Below are 14698 nucleotides of genomic sequence, written 5' to 3' on the forward strand. Positions count from 1 at the left end.
TCTTCTTTTGCATCCTGTCTCAAGTCTCTGGCAAAGGAATTACCTGCATCTTTTAGGTATTTTACCCCATAATGAGTGCAGGCAGTTACCGAGGCTCGTAACACATGAACTTGCATTGCTGAAATCAACTTGACGTTTGCAGAGGTGCAAAAACCTGAAGTTTGACATTACACAACATAACCTTAGGGACTAGGCCACATATATAAATTATTTCTTTGCATTACTGATATTTATATCGTATCCAGGAATGCTGCTCGTGCCCCATCCTGAAGTACTTCACTGATGCAAAGATAGCACTCTGTCTAAAATATCTTTCCTTCCTGCATTTCTAAAGCTTGAACTTTGCTCCTAAAATGACCATTCAATTCACAGAGAACCAGTCAATTTTCTGCTTCACATGAATATTTTAAAAAGCTCAGTTGTTAAATTTAGCCATCTGCTATATTAGAAATTCAAAAACCTCTGGAAGGAAAACCTTGTCAAGACTGCCAAGCTTAAAATTTGACCTGCTTTTTTTTTCCTCCCTCACTTTTTAAAATTGATGAAATGTTTGTGTGTGTGACTTCTTTGGGCAGGAAAGCCTTAGTAGTTTTTTTGTTTCAACATTTTGTAAATGATCTCTTCTAGCAAATATGCTGGAAATGCTTCTTCACAAGCAAATACATCTGGTAGTCCACATTTGTTGGGTCAGGCCCAGCAAATGAATCACTTCCCTCTCCAAGATTCAGAGGGTTAATTTACACTGGCTGGAAAATTTCCCCACTTACTATGGGCAATCACACCTTTCCACCAGTATTATTTTCATTAAAAGTAAGTGATCTGCAATAAAAAGTAATGAAAATCTGCCTTTTTTTAATCTCTTGAGAAGATGGATCTGGAAGGGAAGGTGCTGTAGACCTCAGTGAGTCAAGTTGGGCTGATGGTCAATACAAGTAAAGCAGCTTGGCTCCATACCACTGATTTGAAATGCATTTAGTATGTGCCTGAGCCATGAGATAGACAATGAAACGTTGTGACAGCGAGAGATTAACCAGGGTAGAAGAGTCTCGTCCTGGACTTCACGCAGGGGACAGTTGTATTTGCAGAAGATGACAGCAATAATTTGCTTGCTCTGTACGATTCACCCTAGAAGTTTGGAACCGGACAATGGTGGAAAAGTAGGGCTGTTACCCATGACACTTTCAAAGACACATACATATCTATATATAAATATATATATATAATCCTGCTAAATGCTGGTTGAGTTGTACAACACTCAGATATCTGTGATTCCACTGCAGACCAGAGGGATTTCATCCCAGTGGTTCAGAAATGAGGCTGTCGCCGTGTGTGCAGCCCTTGTTCTCACCCCATTAGTTATAACCCACTAACTTGCACAGTGGTTGGTGGAAGTGAGGAGTGAAGGCCCTTACGCTGATATCTTAACTGTCCATGCTATACGATAGGCTATATCATAGGTTTGATATGTTTTGTGTGTGCCAGAGGAATAGATTTTCACTCCATGGCCCCTTCCCTCTGTCGTGGGGCCAGGTGTCACCCACAGGCCCCATTCCCATGTTGGGGCAGGTCTGCTCCCCGGTGGGGCCATGCCCCATCCTCGCTGCCAGCTTGATCTTCCTTCCACCAGCTTTTATGGCCCAAGAGAGTGGAAAAGTTCCTAAAATCAAGGAGCCCAAAAGTCTCACCAAGAGCTGATGGTAAATGTCAAAAGTCTTCTCGCACATTGAGCCTGTTTTCTCAGGTGTGTGGATGAACAAAGTGGATGGGGCTTTGCATGGGATGAAATTTCCTTGTTGTCTCTAAATAAATACTTCCAAACGCCCAGTTAGGACAACCATACAGTATTTCCAGGCAAGCAGACCTGTCCAGCACATAAGCTATCTTACCAGAGAGTGCACCAGATACGCCTTCCAACCCCATACTCTTCAGGAGGTACCTAGACACAAGGTGTCCCTGAATTGAAGGTCATGGGAAAACCCTCCCTGTCAGGTTTATAAGGAAGAGTCCCGTTTTTGCAGTGTTCATGAGTATTTCCTCATTACACGGCCAGTACAGACTTTTCGAGAGATATCTATTTGTTTCTAGTTAGATTTGTACGGTGACATCAATGTGTTCCAGAAAACAGAAGTGTCATTACTTTGGCTTTGGTTTCTTGACTACAGAAATACTGTAATTTATGGGGTAGAAGTACATATAAGAGGTATATCCCACAACGGAGGTCTCGGTGAAAAGTCTTGTTACTGAAAAATCACTGTGTTGCTTGTAAAAACACTGTGGTTTGGGGTTTTGTTACTGCTTTTTATTTGAGTTCAAGACATGCACTAGTATAACCTGTCCCTTTTTTCAGAACACCATTTATATTTACATACTATGTTCAACTCTTTTTTTAGTCTCAGTATTCTTTCTTTACAACTTTTAAAGCTAATGCTCAAAAAAAAATTTCACAAACTGTGGTGACGCAAACCAGTATCCATCCCATGGGTCACCTAAACTTACTGAAATAACTAAATAAGAGTTCTCCAGTGTTATGTACTGTTTTTCAGTCATACTCTCAGTGTTTGTCCTTGCAGTTTTGTCTGCACAATAATTTATGTCTGCTGGAGACAGAAGCTGTGTGCTGAGACAGCACTCTGAGAGGATGCTGTGAGCTGGTTTGGGTAGCCCACTCCGGAGCCCATTCGTACTCTGGCTTGCGGTGTTTCTAGCGCCTCTGTATTTCAGGTTATTGGTTTTTAAAGCTTGTATAGGCTGTGTTTTCAGATGGTTAATTCCAGTAAACATTGTTTTCAGACCGAGGGGGGGTTTTTTAGTGTTAGTAATAAACTACTGCTCCCTTAGGGTCCTTGCTTCAGTGGAAATCTTACTAAATAAGAAAAGAGCTGTAAAATCTGATCTAATACTGTAATTGTGAGAGGGAAGAGTAGTTTCTTCCGAACGATGTATGGGAAAAAGATACTGTATCCTGTTCTTATGAATTGCTTGGCTGGGGTATTTTTAAGTCTGCTGGTAACTGAACAGCATGAGCATCTCTGTTTGCACTTACAGTGTACTTTCAGTCAATCTGTGTTCTTTTCCAGGTGGTGCTTGGCAGTTTGCATTTAATGTGAAATTCTACCCTCCAGACCCTGCCCAGCTATCTGAAGATATTACCAGGTGTTTAAAACATTACATACCTTTCTAGAAGGGGCTTAAAAGCTGTTTGTAGTAGCGCTTACACTCTGATTATCCAAGAAAATGAATGTTTTGTATTTCCATTGGCTTCTTTTCTCTTATGAGCTTATGGAAAACGTGCAATGCTTTGGCAGAAAAGACACTGTGAACAGAGTCTGTCCTTAGAGCTAAGATGACTTTTGTATAATTTAACCCTAAACCCCAGCTTTTCTGGTATACAAATTCCTGAGAGTTGATTTTAATTTTCACAAAGATGCCTAGTGCCTATTTTTGCCAGTGTTAAGAATTTGTTATTGTAAGGGAAATCATAACTATGAAGGGGAAGAAGTGGGATGAGAATAAGCATCTGTGTAAATTTTGTATCTCATTTGACAAGGTAAGCAACTGATGTGCACGGTATAGAGAATATGGTGGTAATGAATGACTGCCCCCTGCTATCAAAGTCACTTAGGTCTGCAATCTGTACCTCCGCTCTCTGGTTTTGTATTCGGATTGCAACCACAACCGAAAAAAACCTCTAACCTTGTTGCCTCCTTGGTATAAGGCAGGACAACTTCTGAGCCCTGATGAGTTTTGTGCCATCAGCAAATTGTTCCCTAGCCTGTTGCAGCATTTTGCGACCTGTGGATATTTTTAACCTTCATTGCTTTGTAGACTGTTTGTTGCTTTTAAGGTAGCATGAAGCGTTTGGCTTAGATCAGAGGTCCCATGTGCTAGGCACTGTGCAGAAAGACAGTGTACAAAGAGTTCACGCTTCAATAGAGGTCTTCCAAAAGAAATGATTTTTTTTTCTCCTTAAATAAAAGAATTATCAGATAGCTATATATCTTAGTGGTTTATGATGGAAACCTGGTATGTTTAATGGGTAATTCTCCATCTAGGTCACTAAACAAAGTAATAACCTGTTTTATTAAGAGATCCTACGTTGCTACCCATAAGTTAGGCAAGGTTTTGGGGTTGGGTTATTTTTCAAAATTATTATTATCCTTTTTAATGCCTGAAAAACTTTGGGCTTGGGAGTTGTCTGCAAATTAGTAGAAGAACCAAGGCCTCTTGCCGGTGCTTGAATGGTGCTCCTTTGGGAGCAGCAGTGGAGGAGCACTTTCTGAGCCACCTTGGTGCTCCGTTGCAGGTACTACCTCTGCTTGCAGCTGAGAGATGACATTGTGTCGGGTCGGCTGCCCTGCTCATTCGTCACACTGGCCCTGCTAGGCTCCTACACCGTACAGTCAGAGCTTGGCGACTATGACCCTGACGAGTACGGCAGCGACTACATCAGTGAATTTCGCTTTGCACCAAATCACACTAAAGAGCTGGAGGATAAAGTGATCGAGCTGCACAAGAGCCACAGGTAGGCAGAGGGCATCAGTGGGGGCTGTAGCCTGCCTTCAGGTACCGTCCTGGTGCATGAGGAAATGTTAAAATGTGCTGCGGTATACTTAATAAGAATATTTTTTGGACAAGACTCCTCTCTGTGTCTTCAGTTAAAGAAGAGCTTTGCAGCATGAAAGATAACAGGGTCTGCACTGGAGTTTTGGCTCTGGTAGGTACCCAGCAACCTAAGGGGTACGGCTGTAGTTCTGACAGGCTGAAAAAGTTTTCCAGCTGCTGGATTTTTATTTTGGATTCTCTTTCCTTAACATTGATGCTAGAATTGGTTGCTTTTCCTCAGGGGAATGACACCTGCAGAGGCTGAGATGCATTTCCTGGAGAATGCCAAAAAACTGTCAATGTATGGAGTAGATCTCCATCATGCCAAGGTAGGTACTCTAGTTATTTCACCAGTCATCTTTCTCCTGTGGCTTAGTACTTGAATCTGCATGGAGGCTATGGTTTATTTTTTTCTTTTTGTTTTGAGGCAGGCATTTTGTGGGATAAATCATGTGTCAGCATGGGATAAGCATAAATATATTTCGTAACTCTAACATAACTTAGCCTGTAGATTCAAAGTTGTTGCACATCAGCCTTTCTTGTTGATTAAACAACCAAATCCTTTGGGAAAATATTGTATGGACGGAGTAATGAGGAAACATGGTAGAAGCTGTCTAGAGAGTGTTCAGTTGTCATTTCATTCAGCTACATTTTCCAATTTAATAAGGCCAACTATGGTATCTAAACTAGATAAACAGATCATTTCTAACACTGGAGAGAACTTCCAAGCAATTATTTAGCCGTGCTGGAAACCTAATCAGATAGTAATGGGGAGACAGTGGCTTGTCTCTCTTCTGAAGTATGGTTGTTGCATTTGACTGGAAGGGCAGTAATTCTGCTGGAAACATTCTCCCATGTTGAAGTAGTTTCTCTAATCATCGGCAGGTTAAGTTATAAATAAAACATGGTCATTCTTATTGTGTCTTGGGAGAGCCACCTACCAGCTTTGTGTTGGTTGTCTGTTTTTTTATGGTTTTTTTCCAAGTAAATAATTACTATTTTTCTCTTCACTCTTCAAAGTAAGGCTAATGGATTTTAACATCTTTGAGGTTAGCAAGCATCCTTGGCAAGTGAGTGCTGAACAAAGAATCCTGAGCTGTGGAGAGAGCTGCATTTTCTGTAAAGGTCAAATTATTGTGAGCCTGTTTTTGTTCTGCAGCAGATCCTTTCAAGAACCGAGATAAATTTGCAGCTTGGATCTTGAAAGGGCCTGCAACCATGTCCCTGGGGGATTTTGTAGGAGCTGTGCATGTGTGTTCCAGAATTCAAGGCAATCTTTTGTGTTTTGTTAATTGCCTTTACTGCAAATGAAGAATCGGGGTATGGCTCAATGGGCAGCACTCCACCAGGAGGCATGCCACTGCCTTCCCTGTGTCTTGCAGATAGGCACAAAATCTTGAGGCACATTTGGAGCAGAGAGAGAAACGGATTGGTAAATGTCACTCAGTAGCTTTTTTCCAACATCCTTTGTCCAACACAAAGAAATCTGCAAAACAGCAACAAAGTAAGTTCCTGTTCTAAATACATTACAGGCTTTGTTACTGAAAATTTTACATAGCATAGCATTAAGGCCCGAGTATTTTTTTCACAATAATGGAGAAAGGCTGTGAAATTTAAGATAGGATATCCTGAGGTAGCCTTTTTTTTTTTTTTTAACTTCCCTAAAAAATATTACTATCCAGTTTTACTCTTCTGTTTTTCATATGGAAAGACACAGAGCAAGAGAAGTTGGTAGGCAAGCTGATCTCTCTCTAAAGTGATGTTCTGAATTTGAAAAGCTGCTGTGGTAACCAAATTGGGTCTGCCCATGGATTAAGAAACCCAACAGTAATCTTGGAAACTGAGCTGAAGGTGTGAAAAGTAGACTCTGCGTGAGAAGTAATGTTTTGTTTTAATGAGGTCTGCCAGTGAGATCAGATGGTATCAGGCAAGGGGACAAGTATCTCTGTGGATGCCTTTTTGAAGTCACGCCGTGGCAGATGTCTCTATGTCAATTCATTAAGGCTGTGCCAGTATCTTAGGTATTCGACAGATGCTGGACTCACCAGCTGCTGTTAAAACTAGTTCTCAGTTATCCAACACAAGGCTACCATAAAAAATGTGTTCAAGTAGACAGATTTGTCCTCTGGGCTGTCACTGCTCTGGTAAAGCCCCCCCATTGGTATGCAGAGCTGCAGGGATGTGCAGCTCAGTGTCTCGTGCTTCAGATATTACAGCTAACAGTTTTCTGTTCTATGCAACCGCATCGCTCCTGAAAAAAGCCAAATTATTTTATTCAGGTTTCATTTTACACCAATAGTATCCCACTGAAAAGCAGTCTCTGACACCAACAAGTAACAGAAACCTGAATGGACTTAGATCTGCTGCAAAGGTGGGGATGAGGGAAGAAGGCATTTCTCAACAAGTTTTTGAGAAAGTATATCAAAAGAAGGAGCCCCTTGCACCTGCAGCTATGTGCCATATGTGAGCACATGTGCATTTCAGGCGTTCACCAGGCAGTGGGATTACTGGCAATGAGACTTTGGGGTTTTTTGTTTGTATACTCTGTATTTAGATGTTACTCTTTGCTTAGGAAACTGTGAGACTGAAGTCCACTGCAAAAAATTAGCTTTGTCTTTTCTGTAGTACCTGACAGTGATATCAGATGAGAGCTTTTATTTAGAAAAAATGTACCTTTAAGGGGTGATACCGTCATTGTTGGAACATACAGCCTCTATTGGCGTGTTTTCTAACACTGGATTGACTTTGTGGCACTAGTTCTATGTTGCATCTCTGATTTTAAAACTTTTTTTTTTTTGTATTTCAAGCTGTGCCATAGCCTTTCCATCGTGACTGACCACGCATGCCTTTGTGTGCATCTTAAAATGTGATCTGATTTTCACTGTTTGCCTTAAAGATGGCTTGTTGGGAAAACCAGAGGAAATCAATGAATTCATTTCATGATTATCACAGGGTGACATCTTCATAGCTTCTGTTGTCAGACTTTTGTAACTTTAAGTTATTTTAAAATAATTACCGAAGAACTCGGTGCTTTAAGGTGGATCCTTCTTTTCTCCAACAGTATTAGTGGTTAGCTAAATGAAAAAAACAGAATTATACAGGCTAGTGGTGATAGCAAACAGTGAAGATTTGGTTTATTTTATTTATTTGGTTTATTTTTGGTTTATTTTATATTATTTTATATTATTTGAAGGCTTCTAAAGGAAAGATAAATGTATACTTCTTACTTAAAAAACCACATAGTTATGGGTATATTCTGATAAGATTGTGGCCAAATCTTTTGTCGAGCTAACATGTTTGAACTACAGCTTCCCTGTCAAATATGGGTTATAGCACAGGCACAGTCGCACACTTCTAAAAGAATCTTTCTGGTCCAAATGCCCAACTTTTCTGCCCGCTGGTCATTTCAAAGTGAAAATACTGAGCATAGGCATGACAGTGTTAAAGAAACTAGCAAACCAACTAAAGCCAAGACAAGCAAACTACAGAAGAAAAATCTGTCTAAGGATTCACAAGACTTAGTCATGGAGATGAGTGATGCTGGGAGAAGTAAATTTGTGTGCTGTCCTACTTAACTTTCAATCTGGTATTTATGCTAATAACACTTTTTCATTATGCTAATCAAATTTTGCTATATGGCTAATGTCATTCTTCTAATAACATCTAAAATTTACCCCCTCCTTTTGGAGCCTTTCTAAAATACAAGGAAACATTCGCAACTCTCAGTTTCTCTCACCCTGCCCAACCTTACTATTACTTGCATGAATGCCGTCAATGAGTAGGGTACCTTTCAGAAATCAGGTCACTACAGCTGTTGCATTAAAAAGACGTAGCTCAGATAGACACACAGTATACAAGAATCTGTAGTACTGTAGGATATGAGGAGAGAAATATTCAACAAGCATTGTTTGCTTTTTCAGGATTCTGAAGGAGTGGAAATCATGCTAGGAGTTTGTGCAAGTGGTCTCTTAATATATCGAGACAGACTGAGAATAAATAGATTTGCCTGGCCAAAGGTTCTGAAGATTTCCTACAAGAGGAACAACTTCTACATCAAAATCCGGCCAGGGGAGGTAAGGGCATCCTGACACTCTTTAGTGAATGAACCTTTTCAAAAAACCCATGTTCTCATTGATTTGTTGATTTGTCATGTCTTACAAACCTTTAACATTCCTTTCCATTTGTATTTTTTAATTTGCGCTGATTTTCTTAGGAAAGATTAGGTAAATACTTTATTTAAAATACAGGTAAAATCTTCTTTGGTGTTTTCTGTTTACATCCATGAACTAACATGAAGAATAAATATGGCCATCTGCATGTATAAAGCTCATCTGTATTACGAATACTTCGGGAATTTAAGTAACATATCGCTTATTCATGGAGTGCTTGTTATCCACTGTCATGTTGTATATTAAATTAGCATCTGTTCATCTTACCACCAAAAGATGTCGACAGGCCATACCAAATTTTATAAGCATATCAGACTAGTACATTTGGAGTCGGAGCAGAAATCCAGAGGCTGATAAAAACGGAGTCAAGCATCTGTCATTCAGCACTTCTGGTAGCTACAGGCATTAGCCCTCCCAGGCCCACAGGAGCTTATCTTCTGGCTCTGGAGGAGGAGATGTGAAATCTCGTACAGTGAGTGCCCTCTCGTGGCTCTGCCGGATACACAGCAAATACCTACCTCACGGGCTGAGCATGCCCTAACCCAGGAATAAGACGATAAATCTTAGGAAAAATCCCAGAAGGAGTTCAGGATGGTCACAGGCAAAGGAGTGTCTCCATTTTAAGTGCTGGTACAATAATTCGTCTGTGATAGATGAAAAACCTATGTACGTTTTAGAGGGTGGAGCTGTATAGCAGGGCAGAAATCACCTGGACGAGGACTGGCATTTCTCCCTTAATGCAGTATGACAGTTGGGAGTCCTGAGCCAATGTCTCCAGTACTGACTTCGTAAGTGACCTGGGAAATCTGCTGGGGCCCCCACCAGCCCCAGGGCCTGAGCCTTTCTTAGAGTCCTAAACCAAAGTCCACAAACCTGCATCTCCTCCTGCCTGTCGGCAGACACAGTTTTAGTAACCAAATTCCCAGTCTTGAGTTTGGTTAAAAAAACCCCAAACGTACAGCCACTGATGTTCCCAGTGCCTGCACTCCAGCTCCCCACCACTGAAGCCCTACTGAGCTCTGCTGGTCTTCATTTCTAGAGTCCTGTGAGCAGGTCATAGTTCCTTATGCAAAATAATCAATGCAGTCTCTTTACAAATCACATTTGATGATAGTGTGATTCACCACACCATGTGTTGCTTATATCATCTTTATTGTTTTGCTGTTTCCTGCCTTGTTTCTCTCTGTCAGCTCCCCGTAGGGATCCAGGCTTCCTTACAAGTGCCCTTCTGCCTACCTTACTCCGATCACAGCAACACTATTTCACCTACTCAGCTATCTGCATGCGGCCATCAACATGTTACAGCGGTTGTAGCTGGCACAGCTTTTGCGTCTGGAATATATAAATCTGCAGCACAAGCTAGAAACATCCCTTAGTATCCCCAGCCGACTCTTTTCAATTACCTGTCTTCCTCATCCTCCCCAGGAGATAAATTAGCTAAAAACACTGTGATTTACTAACTGTAGTTCTTTCACTGTAAATCTCCTTAATCTAAGGCTGCGTGAGACCAGATCAGTCCCTGGGGACTATTGCTCCCCTCCAGGCTATTATCCGGCTTCCCACTGTTTAAACTGGTGAAGTTAGAACAACAGGGTTAGAACACTTAAATGATGTTTTTCTCAGAAGTCTCCCAAGTCTTAACTGATCTCTTTGTTGCTATAGGGCATAAAACATCACTGTCACCATCAAAAACCTCTTGCTCATTATCTGGGTTTCCCCCCAAAAACGATCCTCAGAGGTTGCTGTTGATTATCACTCAGAGCTTCCTTCACAGGCAGTAGTCTGTAGAATGTGTATTTATGTGGTTATATACATGAGCATATACATTCACCCCTGCAATGAGACAATATAGGTGGAGGAAATGAAGATGAAGCTGTGTACACTATCTAAAAATAGATGCACAGCACCAAAGACATACTTTTTCTTTTTTCCTACCTAGTTTGAGCAGTTTGAAAGCACTATTGGGTTTAAGTTGCCAAATCATCGTGCTGCAAAGCGCTTATGGAAAGTGTGTGTTGAGCACCATACATTTTTCAGGTATGTGGATTTCTTTTCCTAAAATTGTGATATAAAACAGAACAGGAAAGACCAATGCTGTCAGCAGAGACAAAACCCTTCAAATCAAATTGTCTTTTTGATCACGAGGTATCTCTGAGCAGACAAGGGAAGGTTGTTGCTTCTTCAAAATTCGAAATGTTTCACCTGTATTATTCATACTATTTCAAATAGATACTGAATGTTTAAAATCACCATATGGTCCCAATTAATCGTTTTGCTTTATCTGTGCCATGATATTATCAGCCGCTATAATTAGAGACGAAGGACTCTGCTGCGCTTCTGCACATATGCCTATATAGGGAGAACAACTTATATGGAAAGTTACTGGGGGATGTGGGTAAGAGTTTAAAAAAAAAGGACATTTTTATTTAACTACATGTGAAAATACAGACAGTAGTCAGTGGTGTATTTTTTTGTTCACCCAGAATACCCAATCCATAGCTGTAATTTTTGTGTTACTGAGGAATTTTGCAGCTATGTTTTTGACATCTAAGACGACCTGACAAGAGTCTGGGATAGTGGAATAAATGTTGTAATTAGTTTGTGCTGAGATAGTCAGCAAAGAGATACTTAACAATGGAAACCCAAAAGGGAGAGTTTTTCAATGGTGTGAAAGGGCATCCAGTGGTTAAAAGCCCCTCTCAAGGTGTTTGGGAGGACTGAAGAATGTCTTTCCTTTCTTAAAACTGTTGGTTCAGGCTGTCTGTATGTTCATATGAAATGCCGTCTTAGCAGCAAAAGATCTAAAAAGAAATTGAATGTGTATTTTTGGGGGTGTTTTCTGATTTTTAATGGAAAATCAATGTCTAAAGCATAAACTCCATAGCAGGAGAATGGCTTCTTCAGCAAACTCCCATAGCCAAAATACAGAGGGTGGGAAAGCTCTAACCTGAAAAATGTCTGCATCCCTGTGAATGACTACTGCCCGGCATTCACTGGAGATCTGTTCTGGCCCTGTCCTCAGCATAGCAGCACCATGTTAAATTTGAACTATAAGAAATATGTCTGTATTTCAGCCTAGATCAGGGTCCTTGATGTAAGTAACACCTTATTTTTGGTTTCAGTGATTAAAATATAATAAATCTGATTTTCAAGCAGCAGGAAGGACTGAGTGATTCTTGCCCGTTAGGAAGAACTCAGCAACTCAGATGCATTACTAAGTGGTTTTGTTGTGCTGTATGAGGGGCATCCTTTGATTCCCTTTTAGTCACAGACCCGTGAGGCACAGGTTACAATGGAGAGTGATACCCAACAGTTGTCTTCTGTCCTCTGCAGAAATAGTGGACTGATTTTTGGAGGAGGGGGCGTAACAGGTACACTGCTCGGTGTGTTTTAGGCTCTTGCTGCCAGAAGCACCTCCAAAGAAGTTCCTTACGCTGGGTTCCAAGTTTCGCTACAGTGGCCGGACACAGGCCCAGACGAGAAGAGCCAGCGCCCTCATAGACCGTCCCGCACCTTACTTTGAGCGGTCTTCTAGTAAACGTTACACTATGTCTCGCAGCTTAGATGGGGGTAAGGTCCTCTCACTTGACTTTGTCAAAAGTTATCATCACGGTGGTCACTGCTTTAGATTAGGTATAAACCTCTTATCTCATGTCTTTGAGCATCGGCTGAGTGTAGGCTGTGAGTACCTGCATGTTCACTGCAGGGGTCGGGAAGGACACAGAGAAATACTGTGGTAAAAAATGTACTGCTGTGGTCCTTACAAAGTGTTTGCCTGGAGGAGGCCCTTGGGAGCCCACTCTTCATGGAGCCTCTCTCCTTGGCCTCACATCTGCAAAGCACTTCCCAGCTTTGGGGAAGGACAGGGCGCCTGGACCTGCCCGCCTGCCCAAGTCAGGCTTCAACGCATTTTCAGGGTTTGCATGAGTAACTGTTTGAGGTTTGGTTTAATTTGGCTTTTTTTGCTATGTAGGTTTTTCATTTAAGTATATGTTACAATTCATAAATGAATTATTGCCTTCGATTGAGTAATAACACTTGCTTCCAATTACCTTGTGTCCTAGTCGAATGAGCGCTAACAGGCTATTTCCATACATTACTTTTGAAGTTGTGAGATGGAGAGTAACATATGCAGGTTAATAGTACGTCTTTCCTCCTCCTCTTTTTCTCCGCGGTTCATGGAGGTCATGGTTCTGCTGCTCCCTTCAGTTAAACCAGTGTGTGATTCAGAGTCTCAGCTACTTCATCAGCTGTTACTGTTGTCAGCTCTTGAGTAAAAAAGAGGGTGTAGTTTATTCTTGTAGAAAAAAAGACTGAGACTAAATTCAGAATTGCTACAGTCTGAAAAAAAAAAAAAAAGGTGAATTCTCCTGCAGAATATCACAAACAAACTGCAATGAGTATAGTTGATGGTGGGAAGGGGGAGAAGCTTTCATTTAAAAGTACTAGTGGCAAGCCTTCTTTTCTTCCCCTAAAGGTGCTGCTTGTCATTAATTATTTTGGAATCTTCTAATTCTGATGTGCTTCTTGCTCGTTACCAAGCAACTGGTGACCTGATTGCTGTGCATGTGTCTCAAAGCAGAAATTACCCTTCTGCATTATTTTGTTTGTAACATCTAAACAAGATGTCTCCCTCTAGTCCCTTTGCTTTCTCCTGCCTCCTAAGATTATTCCCGAGAGACAAGAGATCTGAAATGCTTTTTCCCAGCATTTGTTGGACTCCGCAAGGTTTTTATTATGTTAATTTGCATAAGTGCAAATGGGGAAAAGAGGTTTTTTAATCAATGCTTATGATTTTTTCACTAATGTTGTTACTGTAACGCAACTGTGGCTGTAACGTTCTGCATCACAACTACACTGTGACCCTGGCCCTGTCGTTTGTTACAGGTGCAAGTAAATTCATAAATTCTAATAGTCCTTTTGACTTAGAAATTAGTTACACAGTAGTCAAGAGCATATTAATGTTTTGATTACATTCTATCTATAAATTTACTATTTATTTCAAAATTATTTATATATATATTTAAGTTTGCTGAATTATAGAATGTTTACATCTAAATTATTCTGGTTTGGTCCACTGAATTGAATGCCATCACTTCCCAGAATTTCTTAGGACAATGAGCTCACTTAACTGGCAGACTTTAATACTCAGTAATACAAAGATCCCACTTCTTGATTCTCAGGTATTATTCTGTGTTTCATCAATATTGTCATTTCCTGTAATGCAGCACATTACTTACTGCATTGTTATATTCTGACAGATTTCCAAAAAAATCTCTTCCACCCCCGTGGCTGATGTCATAGCTGGTTCTCCTTATGTTTCCTGCCTGATAACTGTGGCAACGCATTGATTTTTTTCTGATGTTTTGCTACAGTAGCACTTTTAATGGCTTGCTAGCATTTAACAGCTGTGTAATGCGCACATTAGCTACAGTAATGTGTGTATACACATCCATAATATACGTTTATGCATATAAAAGCTACAGGTTTTCTTTCAAGTAAACAGTTTTATTTAAATGGATGCACATGCTTCTGGTTTCCTGAAACATGACATAGTTGTGTTTTCAGCAGTATCTCAAATGATTTACTAACCCAGCTTTTTAATTTTATGCAGCTTCTCAGCAAAAGCTATTTCAGACTTTCCCTCTTTAAATATTTGCTTTTAGCATCAGTGAATGAAAACCATGAAATGTACATGAAGGATTCTGTGTCTGCTGCAGAGGTTGGTACTGGCCAGTACGCCACAACAAAGGGCATCTCTCAGACCAACTTGATAACCACTGTGACTCCGGAGAAGAAGGCAGAAGAAGAGAAAGATGATGAAGAGGGCAAAAAGAAGAGAGCAGAGGAGGTCACCCCAATCTCGGCAATACGCCATGACACCAAGGTAGAGTTCTGAGGTTTTTGTATTAAACTGACCTGCCTGG

General features: G+C 40.7%; 1 protein-coding gene across 32 annotated transcripts in view; it reads left to right on the forward strand.

The window, feature by feature from the left end:
* EPB41L3 (erythrocyte membrane protein band 4.1 like 3) overlaps positions 1–14698 on the forward strand; it is a 143244-nt gene that overhangs the window by 103277 nt on the left and 25269 nt on the right. For 25 of the 32 annotated variants that reach the window (XM_069779054.1, XM_069779055.1, XM_069779049.1 and 22 more), the window contains exons 6-12: positions 3078–3153; positions 4304–4522; positions 4844–4931; positions 8523–8675; positions 10711–10808; positions 12166–12341; positions 14438–14658. In XM_069779054.1, coding sequence (XP_069635155.1) covers positions 3078–3153; positions 4304–4522; positions 4844–4931; positions 8523–8675; positions 10711–10808; positions 12166–12341; positions 14438–14658 — 1031 coding nt within the window. The remainder of the gene's footprint in view (positions 1–3077; positions 3154–4303; positions 4523–4843; positions 4932–8522; positions 8676–10710; positions 10809–12165; positions 12342–14437; positions 14659–14698) is intronic. The other 7 variants (XM_069779050.1, XM_069779069.1, XM_069779057.1 and 4 more) reach the window with 1 other exon arrangement.

This window comes from Haliaeetus albicilla, chromosome 3 (genome assembly GCF_947461875.1).
Source record: "Haliaeetus albicilla chromosome 3, bHalAlb1.1, whole genome shotgun sequence".
In the NCBI taxonomy this organism is placed as follows: Eukaryota; Metazoa; Chordata; class Aves; order Accipitriformes; family Accipitridae; genus Haliaeetus; species Haliaeetus albicilla.